Consider the following 22,267-nt stretch of genomic DNA (forward strand, 5'->3'; position numbering starts at 1 on the left):
CATCTCGTTTCCTTTTAACTAGATTTAAATGCAATGATATCAGTATTAAAGTATACATGAATGCTCTGTTTACTGTATGAACCTTTTACACGTTAAAATGTTACTTCAAGACGTGTGCTGTACCAGGACAAGAGCTCATGTATCATGAATGAAGTTATCACTAGATCATGTTAGATATGTACAGGTGTAAAAAAATAATATTTCACTGAGAAATTCTGCAAAGCTTAAACAGCTCAGTGACCTAAACAAAACTCACCATGGCCACTAAATTCAATGAGTTGAATGAAGATTTTTTTGTATATGTCATCTTGACAAAAACTTTCATAAACTTCACGAGTAAATGTTTAAAGTACCTTTCACTTCTGGAGTCCAGAGACAAGTGGGACTTCATCAAGGAGCAAAGCCATGTTTAAATAGTGGTTCAATTCCCTGCAACAGATATATATGTCAAAAGCAACTGATGTATAAAATTCTACCAAGATTCACCCTACGAAAAAAAATTGACTGATTTTGAAGTATGCTAAATTTGTGAATTTTCAACAATGGAATGATGTATATATAGAAACCAGACATGTAAAATTTTGTTCAAACACTACTAGCATTAAAATTTACAAACCCTATGAATTTTGTACCATCATCATAATTATGTACATACACATTACACAAACTTAGAGGAAGCACTATTATTGACAAACAATGATAATTCTAATGATATGCAAAATACATTGGTTTCTTGTTCATATGTCGTGTAAAATACACAGAAATGCATAAAATCTATGGTAAAAAGATATAGTACCACATCACATACACTACGATACATCTCTTGGTAGCAATGTCAAGAGCTCAATTCCCTGCCATAATGTCCATTTGTCATTCTGGAATTTCCTAAATTTCACTCAAAATAGAAAACATTTTCACCAGGCAGGCTGGTTAAATACTAATATATTGAAATCCTGGGGTATTGTTCAGAGCTCTAGCAATAGCCCTGATCACAATTAATGTTGTCATATTTTCTCTCATTAGTATGAATAAATAAATATTTGTCTGCAATTTCATTCTGCATATGGATTAAAATAAAACCTGATAGTGTTACAATAGCTATTAAAAGTCACACTAATTCGTATGAATTTATGGCTCAGACTACAAGCTGCAAAAACAGCTGTGCATACAACAACAAAATGTCTTGAATTTCAGTCAGTGTTGTCCATATATATTCACCTTTTGTTCGTTTCCTACACGTAACATTTGTAACAAACCTGAAATTGCAATCAACGCTACTTAACTATACCTGTAAAAAGATGCAGCACCCACTTGTAATGACTGTGTTGTTGAAGCACAATGCCGACTTGTCAATCTGAATAATTTGCTGTATATCACTGTACGCAAAACGGCTCTGATGGTTCCTGATGTGAATAAATTGAAACAAAACTGCAGGCCACATTGAATTGTGTCATGAAACAAATGACAGAAATGTACATGCTGATCTATTACAAAGGGCCATGCCAATGTACCACATTTGAAAGAAATTGGTCAAGGCATGTCTGAGAAAAGGTTGTGGATTAATAGATGGACTGACCGACATCACCAAAATCATACATTTTGGAGGGATTAATGAACCAATGAATATACGCACACATACAATTATCATAAATTATGGGAAGCAAACATGTTTAAAATGTCTGAATTACGTCCACTTTATTCATTTTGACAAATATTTGTGAAATATTTCCTACATATTCAAAAAAAATATTTAGCAAATACTCTTTTCCAATATGTATAAGTTCTAACTGTCCTTTCCAAATGGCTTACACTGAAGCACTAGGTGGGAGACCAATGATTCACAAACGCTGTCATTACTCAAAATACTTAAATTAAAATCTTGCACAAAAAGCACAAAGTTTTGAGTTTTTGAGATCTAAACTTGTTTGAATGGGCTGGGGCTGGGGTGGGATACGGACCATTGTTTTGGGAAAGTCTTGTCTGCTTGAAACAAAATGCAGATCTGACAAATCGGTGTTGCATTACAGAGCCTGTATTCTTGTCAGTTATGAAGCCACAGGCCTGTATCGTATCAATGAGAATAGATTTCTGTCACCAGGACAAATGATGGCTTTGTATTCCATTCTCGCTGAAAATTTAGATGGACTTCCAAATTTAATAGTAAAGCCATTTATTTTTAAGCTAACACTGATCTAAAACCACTTGATGGAGTTTGTGCCATTCATGTTCTGAAGTAGGAATGTGTTGCCTACTGGTTTTAGTCATATTTTCTCAGAAATAATTACACGTCTTGTGCAAATGATGAAAATAAACAACTCACAGCAAAGTAACAAAGTGGAAGCCAGCCTAGTTATGATCCACAGAGGTGAAAACAAGCTGTATACCACAGTTTAGTTTAAATAGGATCATGTCATCCATAGAAATTCCAGTCAATTAGTTCTCATTCAAATTTGTGACAGTTCTTGAAAACTTAGTAACAAAGCCTAACAACCAAACAGAAAAATATTCTGATAATTATGCATCTGTCTCTTTTTCATTTTCCATTGTCTTCTCCTCCACAAAATGTTATCACCTACCTGTTGACTTTTTCAATTAGGATAAAAAAAGTGAGCTATGTCTTTGATACATATTGTTGATAAAATGAATTAAATCAAACACTGTAATAATGAGTAAGGCCCATGATTTATGTACATACAATTTATCTGTCACAGAGCTCCCTTTACGATGACTAATATTCAATCACAATGATGTGTAAAATAGAAACACTTCAATCACCACATCTTGTGATGGCACCGCCTTTTAAGTTCTGACACATAAAACACTACACATCATAAGACCACAGTTTTCCACTCCTCGTCTTTGCACGTCTGGTTGGTTGTTTTTCCTGAGACTGGGACTGCACGGTCACTGAAGATCTCGTGGAACGCGCACTCCTCCTGGTCAGTCGTCTCTGTGTCTGCTCTTTGGAATCGTCAATGACAGGTGAGATAAAGTTGATAGGGCTATCTGAAGGTGGCAGTGATGAGAGCTTTGTAGATTTGCGAGATCTGTTTCACATGTGAAAAGTAAACATGTGAGCATGAGGTAGGTTGATTGCAAACATTTTCAATGATGAATTGTTTTCAGTTATATGTCCTGATATTGATTCCACTGGATGCACTATCATTGAAAATACTAATACATATGCGAAAATATAAATACAAACCTTTAAGGGTTTGATTTTTGAGGTGTGAGTATATCCAATCATATCAAGAACTTTCTGTTTGTCGTAAATATACAATATTCCAGAGGATTTTTTGGTATGACTTTCATTACTTAAAGGTTCCAAACCCTAACTATGTATACAATATAGCACTTAAAATGTATCAGTCAGAACAACATTTGGCTACTGATCATGCTCACTTGACTCATCATAGCAAGTTCATGTTCGGCGTGCGTGTAACCCAGTGTCATGGAAGATTCATTATCACTGGCCATTAACCCTTTCACCCCCAGTTCCCTGTGTACAGGTCCAACTTTACCATAGAAAACAATGGATTTGGGACAAACCATGGTGGTGAAAGGGTTAAAGGTGAATGCACATGTCATGCAGATTGATTCAGAGTTCCAAAGAAATGTATTAGGCAGAGAAAACAAACTCAACGTTATGTCAATCAACCATATAGCTGCAACATTTCCTATGACAAAAACAACTTCAGTGAGTAAACCCTTCCATCGCATGAACTTGTATCCTACCTCGTCACTCTCTTTGTTGTCAAACTTTCTGTTTTCTTCTCTTGTTTTATTGACTCTGTAGATGGAGGCAGCAGTCCGGGAGATTCACCCTGAAGACCAGACATGTCCGGGGTTAGATGACTTTTCTGCTTCCGTCGCAGCTGTGACCGTGTAAGTGGCGGAGAAAACACAAATTTCGGTGTGGCAGTGGTACCTGATGGCGTGTCTGGAGCTGTGTTGATGGAAAAAAGGAATTAGAAATTCAAAATTATAAAGTTAGGTTTGCTGATTTAGTAAAACAGTGAAAAAATGCTACATTTTGAAATACTTTTTAATAAATTCACCTCTTTTTTATACTGAACATGGCTGACGTGAAAGCATTAAGAAGCAGAGCCATGGGATGGAGTGCCCTCTAGTGTTAACTTTTTAAGATTTTATGAGCCAGGATAGTAAGTTTGGCAAGGCCATATGAATCTTTGTATCAAACCAAGAAGGTGATGAACATGGAATAATCACAAAGGTTTCTTCCGGTCGAGTAGCCTCATTTTCTAGATTAAGAATTTTGAGAGAAGAAAATTGATGATAACTTATCATATACTCTTACTGTATCATTTTCTCCACGTAAAATCTTTCAATAACTTTCTCTATATCAGTGTTATGTATTTGATATTGAATTATGTGCTCATCAAACAGCAACAGGGTCAGTGGCAATAGCTTAAATAACGAAATTACATTACTAAAGTTCAGAAATAATAGACATTCACGAAACTCTAACTAGGTTACAGACTAACCAGGTCTAAAAGCAATCTGACAAAGAGTTCCTGATTGTTGATTTTGACAATGCTCATGTTTCTTTGAACTAATTTTCAATTTTAGACAAATATTTCCATTTAAATAAATTCTGTTTACAACACATGGGGAGTCTTCACACCAAATACTGATGATTGCTGCTGTGGTTCCAAAGTTTTTGCAGTGGATGGACAATGTACACATAAAACCAAAGGTAAGACAGACAGACAGACAGACAGACAGACGTACATGTCCACTGATCCTAAAAGCCCTGAATGCTGTATATATACATAGCAAGTACAAGCTGAAACTCTATTGTCATGGAAATGCCACATTTGCTCACCTGTATCTTCACCTGTGACCACAGGTGTCGGCTTAGAGAAATTGAACAAAGGCTCGTCCTCTGAATACTCAGGTTGAAAATGCATGGGTTCTTTCTTAATTGCAAATGCACCTGAATCTGTTGCAGTAGTGCTTTCAAGAAATACATCCTGTACGGAGTCGTCAATGTTATCTGAATGTTCCTCTTTGATTTGGGTGTCTGAAAGTGATGGCGTTTCCACTCGTATTTCTGGAGGTGATGGTGCCTTCAATGGCTTTGCCTCTTGTGTCTCATCCTGTTGGCTCTCCTCAACCCTCCTTCTCCGTCCGACCCCTCTCCCGGTAGATCTCAGTGATGCCTTGAAGGCATCCTCATACGATGGAGTGGACATTTTTGTGGGTTGTCTAAGAGCCAGGCCTGGCGTTGTCTGTACTGCTGTCTCCGAAAGAGTACTCCTTGAGGTCATTCTCTCAGGAGAGGGTGTCCTCCGTGGTGATTCTTTTGCACCTGGGTGATCTTCAGTCTCTGCTTGCACTATTGCTATGGGAACAGTTGCTATGGATGACACTTCTGGTGTTGTTGGGGGTGTCATTTCAAGGAATTGTGTTTGTCGTGGAGGTGATGGGAACAGAGCTTCTTCTTCCATTTCTGCTCCCATGGGTGATTCTCCTTCATGTTCAACGTTCATCTCAACTTCTTTCTCTTCTGGTACTGCCATAGATACTGCAACAGCGCCCTCTTTGTCTTCTGACTTCTGTGCAGCGGCTGTTACAACATCCTCTGATACTGAATCCCTTTCAGGTGATATATCCTTGCCAGGCAGCAGGTCCCTCATTGGAGACGCCTGTCTAATGGGTGATGGTTCCTTTTGAGTCACAGGTGATGGGTCCCTCTTCATCATCAGTTGAGGAAGTGAAGGTGGCTCTTTTCCAGCAGACTGTTCTACCAGTGGTGATGGTTCCCCGACTATCAATGTTTGTTTTTGGTCTTCTTGTTCTTCCGCCATCTCTTCTGCCAGTGAGGGTGTCCTTTCTGATAAGCCTTCAGTGAATGGTTCCTGATGTGGCATGATCTCCCTCACTTCTGGTGAAGGCTCTTTCTTTGGTGACGGTGATCTTGTTGTCCTTTCACGTAAACCTTCTTCCATGGATATGTTATCCTCTATTGCTTCCATGGAAACATACTCTTCACCATCGTCCATAGAGACTTCTTCTTCTTCTTCATCATCGATAGCAATGACTGGAGGCTCTTCTGAAAATAAGTATGAAATAAGATCAAAAAGAGATTAGGGCAAGTGTCCTTTTGAATAATTTTTATCAAGCAAGTTCTACTGTATAACTATAACATGGTAACTATAGTTGTTCAAGTTTATAATGCACATCAAGATTGAAAATAATTATCTGTCATTGCTCTTCACTTACACAAACCATTACCCAGAGTGCATCATGTTTGTTTTTCTTCAATTCTAAGAAGCATGACAAAGTGTTACTTTTTAAAAATCACTTTCTTTTGAAGAACTGTTGGCCAAACTACACTTATGTCAGTATATCTACACTGATTGCTATCAGGCATCAAGTAAAGCCCTAACATTGCTGTTGGGAAACTTGATTACAAAAGTGCCAGCAATTAATTTCTAAACTGCCATGCCACTTTTGGAAGAACACAAAATAGATTATTGTTGTTTCAATGATTTTGCCCAATTTTCCTTCACAGTGGCCTAACTTTGGCAAAGAAAATATATTTTCTCTTGCTATATGAGTATCCAATATCATCCCTGTAAAGTTTCACACTGTGTAGCGTATAATCTATCCATATCATGGTAAGTTAAATTGCTCTGAAGAGAGCATATTACTCTCATAATTAAAGATTGATTTGTCCTACCATGTTACACAGCTTTATGTCTGTGAGACTCTGCTTTGGTATTATCAACTGTTGGATAATTAGAACTCTTTGATAATTTCCAAAGTTTGTCATAATTCCTGGCATATTCTAAGATGCAGAATGTTTACACTGCACATACGCAACAACCAAGCTACCCTCTGTGGGACATTAATACAACTTTAGTGCTTATTCCATCATGAATGTGAAAGGAACAACGACTTGTGACTGCTTTCTGTTGTTGACTTTTTGTTAGAATTAACCCACCTTCTTTCTTTACTTCCTCTTCATCATTCTTGTCATCCTGCATCACAGCTGAGTGGTCACCACGGCGATGGAAATCAAACGTGATTTCATCATCAACTGCCATGGTTTCATAACTATCATCAAGCCTCAAGTCCAACGAATCATCTGGTGTTGTATCCAAAGGTCTGTCTTCATTACCCAATGAGATTTCATCTCTTTTTTCATCTTCAACCAATGGCATTGATTCTTCTTTTGGTTCATCAGGAATACTGCTGGGAGAATTGGACATTAAAACACCAAAGAAACGTTAATGCTGATGAGTGAGACTGCTATAGGTAATGGTTAACCCTTTGTGCACTGTAATTTTTCCCGCAAAAATATCAGGGCAGCATTTTACCAATTTTTATGAATTTTTCTGTAATTTTTTCCATGATTTTGAACCAAATGGACATAAATTTTCATGGGCATCACTCTTTCACCAAAATTTTGCAAAAAATCAGAATACAAATTGTCTAGATCTGAAAGAAATTGTTGGCGTTATATTCTACAAAGGCAACAAAAACCGACATTGGCAATCCAAGGGTTAAATGGTTTTGTGGTAAATTATGACATGCTTGCAGTTTTAAAGCCGCACTTTTCAATCCCAGGTTCTCGCATTAGTGGAGTTCTCCTCCCAGTCAAACGCTTGGCCAGTACGATGTTTGATTTCTATTACATTGATTACACAAACTGATCTCAACCTTTTGTCACATTTTGCTAATCCTGCAAACAGAGTTTATGCAAGCTTTTGATTGACGGTCGGTTCAAATCGCCAACGGTCATTGATTCCCCACCATAAATGCTCGAATTTCCTAAAAAAATTGTCTTCTAGTCGCGTTAGACTTTGAATATAACCACAGAGTTCAATCGGCAGCAACTTCGCGCTGACCGCTTGGCAGTCTGTCTGTGTATTTGCGGCCGGGGAAAACTAAAAAGTGACATTTTCTGGAGCATGTGCGCGCATGTTGCCTGTTTGGTGTCCACTTACACAGTGAACGCCGCCATACCTTGGCGTCCTTTTAAAGGGAGGCTCCGCCTTTAAGGAATGATACAGGTGATGTGGTCAGTACCTACCTTTTTACCTCTTCTGTTGGTGAAGGAGTTACGTCTTTGGTACCTTCAGCAAATCTGATGTGCCGTGGTGTTTCTGTCTTCTCAGGTTCATCATCAAATACTGAAACAAGAGGAATGCACAATGAATTCACTGTCACCAACAATTTACAAATGTCAAGCATTATAAACACATCCCTCATATAGAATGTGTGAAATTTGAGTAGACAGTGATACCTATGTTTACAATGGTTAGTGATAAGCAAAACTTCCATTTGTTAAGAAAACTGGTCATGTTAGTGTTACCTTCAAATAGAATTTCACATGTAAATTTATTAGATACATCTTTGACATTTTTGCTATTCAAATGGTTTCCTTTGAAACATTTTGTTGAAGTAAATATTTTTTCTAAAATGTGGAATACATTTGGAGTCAGCAGAGGCATGAATTGTATTTTAGAAAATTTAGTGTATATCTGAAAATTTGCAATTCCCATTTTTTGGAAATAAGGTAATTTTAAAATATCCTGTGTATAGTCTTATTTTATGAAAGACCACAGCACTTAGAGATGAACATGATTTGAAGAAGCTTTGCTGTCTGTAGTTCTGTTAATATATGTACAACATAAAACAATAAAGTTAGTTGATGTTTGAAACACATTAATATAGTTAGAAATCTGAGAAACTAGGGTATATAACTCAAAACAACAAACAAACAAACAAACAAACAAAATTTTTGCTGGTGTTCTGAGACAACCAAACTAAATGGATCGATCTCATGAAAGCCTGAGATTAGTTTTTACTATTAACATATTTATTTCTTAAAGATATGTAACCAGTATTTATGTTTTCAGAGTACGCTATTCTTCAATAATGGCAGTCGATCACTTCTGCAAAAAAGTGATTGGTAACTGCTACGATTCAGGACTTCTGAGGAACTTCAGTTAAGATGGTATATTGCTTTTGTTAGTGTTTATTACAAACAGATAACAATCTTCACAATTTTACAGAAAATTTTGATCTGTGATGAAATCCACAGGTCAAAGGGTCAGAGGTTAAGATTTCTGCAAAGAACTGTCATGTAACAAATACTGGCTAGTGTAATTTTGAAATACTAACCAAAAGTTGCTTTCTTAACTTTACGCTGAAATCTGGGTGGTGTTTCTAGTTTTATGTCGCCTGCAAATACAGCTACAAGATACAAATAGTTAAGAAAACATTTTTCATCTAAAACAGAAAGTTTTACATATCCAATGCTCTGAATGACTTAATCAAATATTTTGGGTCGAATTGATAATTTTAAATGAAAGAACACAATGTCAATATTATAAGATATAGCAAAAGTGACAGTAGGTAATGACATGTAACAGTGATGCAAAGAACAGTCAAAAAGGTGGGGGAGAACAGGACAGGATGGATTCTTTGTGGCAAGACAGTTTTGATTACTTTACACAGCTTTAATTTCTTTGAAAAACTTTAACCTGTTCACCCCTAATTCATTGTAAACAGGTCCACAATCACCTAATAGGAAATGATTGATTTGGGTCAAACCATGGTTGTGAAGGGGTACAAGGCACTAAATATATATTGAAGCTTCCACAGTTTATATTACAGGCTGTAATTGAAAGGTTCTTTGGAAATTATAATAACATTTTTAACACCTGTCTGATGAGGGCAGGTAGTGTGAGATATAATAGTTCTATGGCGTTCACTGCATCAGAACTTACAAGAAAGCTGTTTTGGTTTGAGTTCTTGCTCATCTTTCACTGGACTAGGGGATCTCTGTCTTTCCTTGGTTGGACTGGGAGATCTCTTGATGGTCTTTCTGACTTTCAGGATGGACTGTGGTGTTGGCTGTGGTATGACCAGATCTGTTTGCCTGCTGCTTCCTGGAGTTCTCTACGGAAGAAAAATGATGAGAATTACTAGATCAAAAAAGCAAGCAAAAATGAATTAGAATTGAAAACTCAAACAAAGACAGTACAGCAAAAAAAACTATGGTAAGGTAAAATAGACTTACTCGTTTGACAGGTGGAGTTTGGAGTAGTGATAGAGCCTGGGCACCTGTGTAGTCTAAAGTCCTCCTGCAAATGGTGAACACATCTAATTAGGGGCAGTGACTTTCTATAGTTTGATAACACTGATAAATGGGTCAGAAAGTATCTATGTACTTTGTCTGTGTGTCTGTATGTCTGTCCTCTGTGTGTATATATGAATGGGTGGATGGATCTGAATGTTTGTATATACGAAAGAGCTTTATTTTTGACAGGTCAGCACAGAATATAGCAAAAACTAGATTTCAGATCACCACAACTCTCAACCTCCCACTACTTTTGATGTGCCAGTGAATCTCCAAATTGAGAATGTTACACGGCATGTACATCTGTGATTCAAAGGAAAATAATTTTGGCATCTAAATGACTCGTGTTGAAGATGGGATTATCACTGCACATTAATAAGATACTGAAAGAATTTAATTCTCAAAAGAATCAGCCAGTAAGCTTCAAATTAAGAAAGGAAGGAAAACCTTGGTAATGGGATCAAGAAATATAAAATATTTCAGTTTTAGTGCATATGCCCTTTCACTACTTAATGTCACAATATAGTTGATTTTTGTGTAATTCAACTCATGTTAAGGAAGCAGAGGTTGAGCGAGATGATCTTGTAAAACAGCTTTGTTATTCTGCGTCAGACCTGTGTAATTAGTTTTGATAGGTCTTAGTATTTCACTGACCTTTTCATTCTGTCAATCAGTGTTGCTGGTGTCAGCAAATCTGTGATGTTCATCTGTTGTGGAGACCCGTATGGTCTCTGCCTGACGGGTGATGCCACCTTCAGCAGAGGGGTGTCTTCTGGGTAGCACACTGTGGGGTACACAAGGCTTCTGTTCTCACTGTGATCAGAAAAGCAAAGAAAAGTGAGGTTGTGCATTGCTGTCAGACAGTATCCCTCCTTCTGCTTCAATTAAACAACTGTTGTTGGTAAAGATGAAATCTGATGTACACATTGAGACACAGAATTAAAAGGTAGTTAAGGTAGAACGCGCCTCGGAGACAGACATTCGGACTCTCAAACTTTTACAATTCTTTTCTGATATACCACATGTGGGGGTTCATTTTAAAGCTCTTGGTGAAACAAAACTTATCACTGGCTTAGATTTTCGAAATTCGAATTTTTTTGTTTTTCTCCATAGAGTTAACACAGGGATTGTGGCCATTTTGAATTTCTACTATTGGTAAATCTTGGGTAATTTGTTTCTCTAGTACCAAAATTTGCACTGTGACCCCCTATTTTTATTCTTGATTTTGAAAGAGGATGGTTGAAAGATTCCTGACGGAAAGTTAGAGCAAAAGTTTAAGTCTTTCACTTTCGAGGTGCATACTATCTTAAAGCATTTCACGAGGCAATATCACAGTCATCATGTTTCATTTTTCACATTACAGCACACCATACACTAACATACAATCCTTTGATTGTTCTTATTTCAATGAGCACAGGACACAGAGGAATGAATCAACAAAAGTTAGTTTGGGTGTACAAACCTGGGAACTCCTTTACTTCTTGGAGTAAGAGGTGTAGCAACAAACGGATCTGGCTCTGCAGCAGTGGGAATGATGTCTGAGAGTCTGCAAATATTGAAATATAAAAAGGGATTTTCAGATAAAATTCTCAAAAGCAAATTCTTTATTTCTATATAAGCGTGGTGTTGCAGTGTTATGATAGGTGTATATAGCAGACATAAACAATATGAATTATGGGAAAACACTTCTTGTTAATATTCTATGCGATTTCTCTGACAAATTTAAAACTTCTCATTTTGAATCACATGCAACTTGTTGGTCGAAGTCTTCACACATTGTGTTCCTAGTAAAAAAGATTGCTTATTAATATAGGGTTTACATTCTGTCACATTATGTCAGGTGTTGCATCATCATCTTCAGTAAATTAATAGCAATCATACCGATTCGTTACACAAAAGTCATATATTACACAGTTATCGTATGGGGCAAACACAGTACAGCAAAGCAAGACTATGAACAAAGTACCAGTTCACATAGCACAGTCAAAGTCATGAAAGAAAGATATAAGGACCCCGGTAAAACAACCATGAAGTGATGTCAGGTGTTTCAAAAGAGTCATCCTGCTGTACAGGTGGTATCCTATATCTCAATATGTAAGATTGATTTTACCGTTTCCTGACTGGTGTTTCCTCTCTTGGTTGTGACCTTGCCTCAGAGATTTTATCAAGCACTGCATTCAGTAAGGTTGCACGAGAAATTGCCTGGCCGGTGTTAGATCTGTTCACAACAGTGGACAACGGCTTCGGTCTTGTCACTGAAATTCATGAGAAACAGGGAAATTTTATGTTGTAAATAAGTGATTATGGAATTTTCAATTCAAGATGCAAATTTGATTGTACCATCGGTAAACCACTTAACAGTTGCAGCAATGTGACATTTTCCCCAATATAGTGCAAACTTAATTTTTCAAAAATCAAAAAATAATTAATTTCCCCCAAAGAGTCATCCATAGAGTCAACACAGGGATGGCAGTCATTTTGAATTTCAAATATCGGCGAATGTTAGGTATTTTTTTTGTAGATCTAAATGGTGACCCCTGATTTTATTCTTGATTTGGTAGGAGAATGGTTGAAAGTTTCATTGTGGTAAGGTCGAGCAAAAGTTTAAGTCTTTCACTTTTAAGCCACACACTACCTCAAATCCACAAATACACTGAGTACTGCTTGTTGCCTGCTAAAAAAAATTGTATTCAGTTCAACAATTATCGAAACAATCCGGCTCCTTACCTTCTTGTCTCTTCATCATCATCCTTTTCTTTGGTTGTTCCGGTCCAAATGCCAGTTTCCTTTGTACTTGTGGTAGAAGTTTTGCATAGCTGTCAACAATCGCATTCCTAGCTGAGGCTCTCTCTCTGGCCTTCCCATCTGTCTCACTCTGAAATAAAAAATGTTAAAATGTTCATTATTACATGCCTCGTACATCTAACATCGCCTACCCCATAGGATTCAATGGTAACTTTTTGCTGACATAGCAGACTGCAGAGTCATCACATGACTGAAAGTACTTTTGGATTTAAAAATGATCAAATGACATGACGGTTTAAGAAAATTATGGATAAAAAATTATGAATCACATTACAGTGATTTAAATATCAATGCATCGTTGATGATGAAAATCATTTCATTTTTCCACCGATTTTCATCCAACATGGGAATAAGGCATAGCTGTCTCTTGCAGGTGAGTACAAAATCAGAGGACAGTGTACCAAGTGATTTTAATGTTGTGTTCAATGAAAATACAGGCACCTTTATTAATGCCAGATGGTCTTGGCCCAAATCTGTATGATTCTATGAATGTTTTTGTTTTCACACTCACCATCAGACCATGTTTGAGGGTTTCATTCAGTCTGATTGCCTCCACATATCTAGCTTGCTGTAAGTAGTGCATTACAAGGAGTTCCATAGAGTTGGGTTCTGTGCTTTCCTTCAGGTAAGTAACCAGTGTTGACTCCTCCAGCTGACTCAGGGGCAGTTTCAGTAAGTTGTCAACTGTCTTGGCTATTGAACATCAAGAATTTCAATTCATGTTATTATCAGCAATATTACATGCATTCTATCAAATATTCTACACACTAAACTCACTCCACAATGTTTAATTTTTATGAACATGCAAACATGGTGGCCATACTTTAAGGCACGATGAAATTTCAAATGGTATGAATCAGTAAAATCCCATGAAAACTTATATTTTGTCATTTGCCAATTGACCAACACAATTCCGTTGACTACTTGTGGCATGGAATGTATAGCGACTGTAGATGTTTCGTGTCCTTTCATTTATGATAAAATTCATCTTGTAATTGGGTTAGACATAGACTCTTACTTTGCTGAGCTCCAAGAAATAAGTGATACAAAAGTTCTTCAGAATTTTCTTGATCTCTGTACAATCTCTGAAACTGGAAGGCTTCTGCTGTCAGACTGAAGAGAAAATAAATTTTCATATTTAAAATACATTTACATCATTACAAACTACTCAACAGTTGTAAGGATGTTAGACTTTTTGTAATCATTACTTGATACTTCACTTCACTTCAGATTGAGTGCTGTAGCAGCACAAGAGTTAATGTACCGAGGATTACGAAAGAAGCTGCTCTGTTTTCTGGTACAGGGATGAAAATATGAAATTGTAATGCTACACATCTAACATTACATGCAAGGTGTGTATCATGGGGGATTTTCTTGAGAGGAAAAAACAGCTAGTTGAAGAGTCTTATCAAGGTATTGATTATGGTGAAATATTGCATATTTGTGCACTGATGAACATATCAAAGTGCAGAGCATGTGTACCCCATTGATTATGATTTTTCAGGGGGAGGACCACATAATAGGGACAAGAGCTTCAGCATTACAATCCTGATCAAACTGCTGATGTGCAGCTGGCTCAGAAGGTTACATCTGATGGTCAATTGTCACTATTCACAGCAACTTCGAGAGTCTATTGTGTATAATTCAATAGTAATGTTAAGATTCAGCCAACCAATTAGATAACAGCTTCTGAGATGCTGCACATTAGCCCTGATCAAATGCTGAAATACATCCCAGGTTAGTGACATTTGATTTCTATCCATTGTGGGCCCACTGTTCTCATTGCTCTTAAAGGTATACTGTCACGTGTTCCAATTTTGCCACAGTTACCATGGAAAGAGAAAATCTAACCAATCAAATATTTTAAACGGGGTGGCCACTTTTTAAAAACAGCGCCCTGACATGGGCATTTTGAATCCCAAGGAACGCCCTTTGACCATATATGGGCATATTTAGATTGCAGGTGACTGTATACCTTTAAGGAGACCAATGTACGAATAGATTATTCTCACCCATTGGACAACAAGACTGAGAGATGTAACTTGACGTCTTCAAGAGAATCTAGTGCAGGCTGTTTGGTACGGATGTATTGCAGAGCTTTGTTTGACTCTCCTTGGTACAGAAAGCCTCTGACGATGCGACTGTGTTGCCATGGTGCCAGGTCAAAGGTTATCAGTGGGTCAAGCAGCATATTTAGTGCTTCCTGAACAAATGGAATGACAAAAATTTGAGTTACAATATCAAAACAGTGGTATCAATGATTATGCAACAACAAATATATTATCATCCACGTGTGGAAAAAGAAGAAGCACATTGTATAACATAAAACATTGATAAAATATTTCACAAATTAAAATTCTCTGGCCATGCTGGAATACGCATTTGAAAATCAATGTATTTCTGATCTGAAGTGAAGTTGATATTCTGTATGTTGAACTTTTTAACATACAGTACAAGTGTAAGTACAAGACGATGATTTTAGCAAATATCTGGGACCACTGTAACTCCATGATGTAAAAATCTGATATAGAAATTTGAACAAACATATGGAGGTAACTTGCAGGAAACAATCAGACAATACCTAGCTGAAATTATACCCATAACTATGAGTACGTAATTGTCCTGCAAACATTTATTTACAAGTTCATAAGCGAATATGCTTTCACAAATACGACAGACAATCAATGTGCACAGTGCACACATAGGAATTACAGTATGTGAATGATTCTCTTGATGTTGTCACAATATATGATATCAATTGATTTTAAAGTAAAAACATGCTCTACTTCGAACTTACACCAAAGTCTTTGTGATCCAACAACCAAAATCCTTGGACAAGCTTGGTGACTCCCAGGGGGAGTGAAAATGACTGTGGGAACTGTCCAATTTGATCAATGAACTGAAAAAAATTGAAAGAATTAAATATAAAAGATATTTAGTGTGGGGGGAAAAAGAGAGACATAGGTTAAAGATTCTTACCTGTGAGGTTTTAAGGGCATCATAAACAGGGCCTTCACAGGTATTTTGTGATGGGATTTGAATGAAACAATAGCTGACATATAATGAAATTAATCTAATTACTTGAACTAGTTTTCTTTCCAGAAGAGTTTCTTATAAAACTGCAGTACACTTCAGGAAGTTACTACAGTTTGCAGAATGGCTGAGAAATTCTGCAAAGCTAAGTTCACCAATACAGTGACCCAGACAAACCCACCACACTAATTCACCAAAATACATTCAATTAACTGACTAACTGCATTGTGTAACATTTTATTGTGACAAAAACTGTAATAAATTCTATCCTTAAATTTTTTATTACCTTTTCCTTGTGATGTCCAGAGACAAGGGAAGCAATGTCAAGTAGCAAGTAGGTCACAACGCAGTGTTTAAACAGTGGTTCAACTCCTTCCAACAGGTACATATCCAACACAGCCTGAAGGTAGAAAAGATCAAGAACATTTTATAAAGAAATTGAATGAAATCTTTGTTAATTTTTAGAATTATTTCATTAAAAGAACTTATAAAGAAGTTGAAAGAAATTTTCGTTAATTTTTAGAATTATTTCATTGCCATAAACTGCTTGTAAAATTCATGGCAACTAGTTTGCATCCATAAAACTAGTCTGTTTTTTTCGACTTAATTCTTGCACAGTTAAAGCATGTGTGTTCTATGATTGTCATATGTTTAAGCTGATTTTCCTTTTTCTGTAGACATTGAATATTGTCTACCTTACACAAAATTGGGAATACGATTTGAGGCTAATCACAAACAATGTTTTAAACAATGTTCTTTATGACAGAAACTGATCTGAGAACCTAACTTTAAAGTAAAAACATGTTTTCATCCAAATTTGTTCATAATAAGAAACAACTGAGAGAAACTTTTTACTCTTTAAAGTGCAGAGAGAGATAATCAAGTTATGCTAAAATAGAACTCCTTAACGTCAACATATATGGCCTGAAAGTGCGCCCTCTATGGGTAAGGTTGTTTGACTCACATGCAAGCTTGGTGGTGGAAACCTTCCAGTTCCACCTTCTTCTTTTGACCAGAGACTTTGCAGTGATTGGCCGATCTGTGACACCATACCATCTATCATCAGGATGTCACTGTCACTTGTTGGGCTGGTCAGAGAAAATGTAAGAATGTTGATAACAAAACATTTGAGTTTATAGTAAATATGGATTGTACTTTATGGTGGTCAAACCATTTGAGATGTGTAACTGCTAGATATAACTACACTTATAAACAAAATGTACTAGTAAATTTAAATGTAGAAATGATATCTTTAGGTGAACCTGCATAAGTTTAGCTTTTGACATATCATAACTGAAAAGTTGATATGTGGTAAAACAGCATAATTTCAAAAACAGTACGGGAAAACTTAAATGATATCCTCTAAGAGAGAAAAACAGTGTGTAAAATTGTGCAACCAACGATGTAAGTCCATTTGTCATAAAAATATTGTGTGTTATAGATTTAAATGCATCAACAATGAGAAAATTATACTCATACAGAATTTCATGGATGTGTAAAAACAAAAGTGAACCACTGAAGATTGGAAATTGAACAATGGAAACATGCATATTTGAATATGCTGGCAGCAAAAAATATCGCACTAATTCACAATGTTTTTACTGTAATTGCAAGTTGAATTTGCTTGCAAGATGTACACAGGTACATGCAAGTATGACTCAGTTAACCCTTTTTCAGCAATGATTTGATCCAACACCATTGTTTACTATGCTTTGTTTACTATGGACCTGTACACGAAGAAAGGGGAGGGGGGTGAAAAGGTAAATTCTTGTAAAATACTGCTCCTTTGATTTATTTACATTTAGAAACAACAAATGCTGCACCATCACACTTACATTACAAGATAACTTTGGCTGACTTACCCACATAACCTTTGTAGTTCAGCTCGTCTGTTGGTATACGCCTGCCTCAGTAGCATGGAGGGATAGCAAAACTGGCCAGGCAGAGGATCATCAAGGTCATCTACAGAAAAAATTTCCAAAAACCCAACATATTGCCATTCTTGTTTAGATGTTGTCTACAGTGTTTCAACATTGAAATTTTGAAAATTTTCATGTTTCTAGTCCTGATTTACAGTTTGGCATAGATAGATATTAAATTTGACATTCTTTGAAAGTGTCTTGTTCTGTAGCTTATTCTTCATGCATACAAGTTAGAATGTACATCAGTGCTACAAAGTCCTGTTGTATATTACGATAAACTGGGAAGGATTGTCAGCAGTTAAACAGGATAGCCAAATCAAAAAACATTTTGTAGATTTTAACTTTGTCGATACAAGGTTTGGCTGTTCAGTGATCGTCTGTATAGTGTGATCATTTTTAGCTTACAGACAGAATGGAAAACACCTTTATGTAAACTTTGGACGATAGAGGGCGATATTGCTTCCAAGTCTGGCTTTTTGTTCTGTGTGCCTACCCTAGTTTCAATGATCTTGCACGTAAGGCCACATGAAACAATGGGATTATTGTATTGCAGAAGGATTTTAGAGGTTATCTGGTTAAATCTTCCATCAACTTTGTAGACTAGCTGAATAAGTGACACACATTCTAGTCTCTGTGCATTTAAAACACTGGCTGAAAACTCTGATTCTTCTCATTAAGGAAATTATTACTCAGACTTGATATGAAATAATAAACTTTTGATGTGGTCTTGATATACACACATAATTGAAAACAAGGAATACTTAAGAATTATTTAATTCAATGAATTTTTCTGAGTCACAGGGCAAATACTACTAAATTACAAAACACCTTTACAGGGAAAGGGGATAGAAAGAGAATCAAAGATGCAGCATTTTATAGCAACAAGAATCCAAACACTGAGAGCATGATGCAATCTTACCTGGATATTCTGGGAGGAGATGATTTCTCACAAACCAGATGACAATATGTAGATGCTGGCATATCAAAGTTACAACATTCAACTTGGTCTCAAGATCTCTCAGACCTATAAATAAGAATAAAAGGAAACTGTAACACCATAAGAATAATCTTTGAGCGCCAAAGTCAATTTTTGTCATCTTGGTAAAATAAAATCCAAACAGTTTTTTTCAGAAATTATGATAACAAACTGAAGCCAATAGAAAATCATGTCAATTTAGTCAAAAACTATGAAAAATTAGAGAAAAATGCAGAAAAATTTACAAAATGTTGTACCAAAATTTTGGAGGGAAAAATTATGACACTCAAAGGGTTAAATGGCTGGTTGATTTATGCATGAGCAAAAAAAACAGCATTCCTATCTATTTTATTCAAGTTTTAATACTTAAAGTATCAAAGCAGACACAGTAATGGTAAAGTTTATGTTGATGTTGACTTTTTCTTGACAAAATGCTAAAAGAAAATCAAAACTGACCACTGACACAGACTATTCACATTCACAACTTCATCCCAATGTTAACAGGGACTTCATCTTTGAAATGCCCATACACACACACACACTACATGGGACTGTTTTCTACTATACACAATGCATTGCTTGAAAACCTAGTAAATTATAGAGTAATGTTAAAACTTTGCACACTGATAAGAAAACATGTTTTACACTGAGGTGATATACTGAGGGAGAAGACGATGAAACTATATTTGTTTTCTGGAACAAAATGTTCAAGGTACAATAAAACGTTACAGTTATCCCTTTCAAGTATCTTGAATGTACTGCTGATGTTCAGAATAAATGGACTGACCCACAAACATAACCCTGCAATAAGCTAGTTTTGCAGGTTTAATATACTACTGAATGTTAGTCACATTGAAATGGCAGCTCTTATGACCTTAACACCCCCATTGACAAATGGAATCAACCTGTCATGAATTGAAACACAGGCATTTATATTCAGTGGCTGTTACTGAACGGATATCCCGGGGACATTGAAATTTCTTCTGCTTCGTTAAACTTGACATTTACTGCCGAATTCGATTTCATTTTACGATACTCAAGGTCAATGGGTCAGTATTTCTCTCTGCAGGATAAACTCCATCATGTACAACCAAATATTGAGACACTTTAAATGAGTTGTACGTTCTTTATTTGATTCTATGGTGATACAGACCTTGCTGTGTGGGCTTCATTAAACAGTGTAAGGTAAGATACCAATTTAAATTCCATATGAAAATTTTATCATTTTGTCTCTCACTTAAACACCTTGATATCATTCATAACACACTGACATGAAATATACACTGTTCAGGCAGCCTACAAGAGATACAAAACAGCTGCACCGATTTGTCCTGAAAATCAATATTTTCCTGCAAAAATTCCCACCAAGATGTGTGTATTACTGAACTGATGTTAATTCAAGGATAGCTGTTAAATATCATCTTTCATAAAAACAATATCCACACAGTGGCAAAAATTCGACAAAATTCTGCCAAATTTGAGGAAATAATGAGACAACTAGCAGATATCAAACAAGTACAGTCAGAAAAATGTGGTATTTCCCATGATATTCAAGAAATATGTATTTTTTTCATCGTTATTAAATTGTCAGTATTTAATCCTCTTAAAGATATTCATTGTATTCCAACAAATGTAGGTATTTTGTTACTGCAGCCTCTGTAAAGGCATTGTACTGAATGAAATTCTATTATATGGCTGTTGCTGTATAGCTAGCAGACACTCCTGAAGTATTCCTTGGATATTGCTGACATGTTTCCATGGAAACAAGCCATAAACTGCGGCGATTTCAGTAATGTTCACAGGTTAATGGAATTGTTTGCAATGAGGTGGAAGTTGCATATTTCTTGCATGACAGAAAGCATAAAAAGAAATCAAAAATAGCCATGAGTGTTTGACTTCAGTAATTTATATCGGAAGCTGGGTTGATTTCTTTGCGTGGCTCTTTCTTGATCAATTTTATGGTCTCCTAGATAAAATGAGGACATGCTGGGTTCTACAATAACATAGCATGTAAAGGCCATCAACGTTTTGACATTTTCAGAGTGCTGTTCAATTTACAATTATTTTGATGAATTGCCTAGTCTAGTGGATAAGTAAACCTAATTCCCCTATTCATCTCACTTCATGTTGAATTGTTAATTCATAAATGGTATAAATTTTGTCTTTCACTGATGTGTGAAATGAGAGATTTCAATGCAAATTTTTTTTGAAAGAAACATGTATTTTAATACATCCCCTTCTTCCAAATGCAATGCTGGTTTCTTTCATTCCATTGTATTGAAATGGACCTTTGGGTTTGAATTACAATTCATCAATTACACTCTATCTGCAGCATTTTAAAAACGAAGGCAGTTACTATGGCAACTTCTGTCATCAGAAAATGTTTTGATTAAATTATGTAGCTGACTGTTTTATTGGCAGAAATTTAAAACTACAATCTATAAATCAAACTGGAGTAATAGCACAACGTGTGTTTTGAATTCTAACAACACGGTACACTTCTCATTGCACAAAACTAATGGGATAAGTGATAGGTTAAAAAAACTGCAGAATCATGACTATCACTCTACGTAAGATCAATATAATATTTTTGGATGAAATAAAATATGGTGACAAGTGTACAGTGAATGGCATCATATTCTTCTATTTCTTCAGGAACTTTCTTAGTGTTGTAAAATTTTCATTTTTGTGTATTTCTGGCTTTGTTGGAGGCCTTTGAACACTAAAATTTACACTGTAGATATGTGAATTATTGAAATTTTAGACACCGACTTAGAAACAGGTACGTACTTCTTCATCGTTTACGCTTAAAAATCTGTTCACAGCAATTCAGACACATGCGTTGAAAATGTAAATTCCACTGTGTTCAAATGAACACAAATTTCAAACATTAATTTTATTTTTTTAGATGTTTGAATTTTTCCCCTTAACAGGATTGACCTTAAAAGTGTGTCAGGTTTGTCTGGAAACATTTTAGTTTGTACACATTCTTTAGAAAGATGCTGTGTGCTTGTTGCTAAGGATGATTCAATTAATGTTTGCTGTACAAATACACCAGGACGAGGGGTGACCCACATCAAACTGAGGTCATACAACATCCCCCTTCATTGGTACAAACACACAATATCTATGGATGGTTGACGGTACTGTACTTAGCATGCAATGGTACAGGTTAAACATTCTCAATGTATTTGTAATTGGTTAGGTTAGCATTCTCAAATACAATTGTCATGAACTGGACGGAAGGATGTTTACTTTCGTTCACTTGTTTGTTTGTTTGTTGTACTCACATCTCTAAGTGATGGTAAGTTTTCATGAGTGACACGATTCAAGGCTCGTTACAGATTTGACAGTACTGTTCCGTTATCACAACTCATTAATCTGCCACTTAACACACCCCACTGGAACCATGAC

At 36.1% G+C, this 22,267-nt stretch overlaps 1 protein-coding gene across 1 annotated transcript in view; it reads right to left on the reverse strand.

The window, feature by feature from the left end:
- Positions 1–1,669: 1,669 nt before the first annotated feature.
- LOC139137567 (protein ELYS-like) overlaps positions 1,670–22,267 on the reverse strand; it is a 71,513-nt gene continuing 50,915 nt past the window's right edge. Inside the window, exons 15-34 of the mRNA XM_070705736.1 lie at positions 18,797–18,901; positions 17,818–17,917; positions 16,920–17,043; positions 16,242–16,355; positions 15,720–15,821; positions 14,935–15,125; positions 13,941–14,035; positions 13,434–13,615; positions 12,845–12,992; positions 12,228–12,372; positions 11,580–11,663; positions 10,772–10,930; positions 10,058–10,121; positions 9,765–9,936; positions 9,157–9,228; positions 8,063–8,162; positions 6,971–7,221; positions 4,847–6,076; positions 3,736–3,946; positions 1,670–3,047 (exon numbers count right to left, since the gene is read on the reverse strand). Coding sequence (XP_070561837.1) covers positions 2,822–3,047; positions 3,736–3,946; positions 4,847–6,076; positions 6,971–7,221; positions 8,063–8,162; positions 9,157–9,228; positions 9,765–9,936; positions 10,058–10,121; positions 10,772–10,930; positions 11,580–11,663; positions 12,228–12,372; positions 12,845–12,992; positions 13,434–13,615; positions 13,941–14,035; positions 14,935–15,125; positions 15,720–15,821; positions 16,242–16,355; positions 16,920–17,043; positions 17,818–17,917; positions 18,797–18,901 — 3,875 coding nt within the window. The 3' untranslated portion in view covers positions 1,670–2,821. The remainder of the gene's footprint in view (positions 3,048–3,735; positions 3,947–4,846; positions 6,077–6,970; positions 7,222–8,062; positions 8,163–9,156; positions 9,229–9,764; positions 9,937–10,057; positions 10,122–10,771; positions 10,931–11,579; positions 11,664–12,227; positions 12,373–12,844; positions 12,993–13,433; positions 13,616–13,940; positions 14,036–14,934; positions 15,126–15,719; positions 15,822–16,241; positions 16,356–16,919; positions 17,044–17,817; positions 17,918–18,796; positions 18,902–22,267) is intronic.

The sequence above is a fragment of the Ptychodera flava genome, chromosome 7 (assembly GCF_041260155.1).
Source record: "Ptychodera flava strain L36383 chromosome 7, AS_Pfla_20210202, whole genome shotgun sequence".
In the NCBI taxonomy this organism is placed as follows: Eukaryota; Metazoa; Hemichordata; class Enteropneusta; family Ptychoderidae; genus Ptychodera; species Ptychodera flava.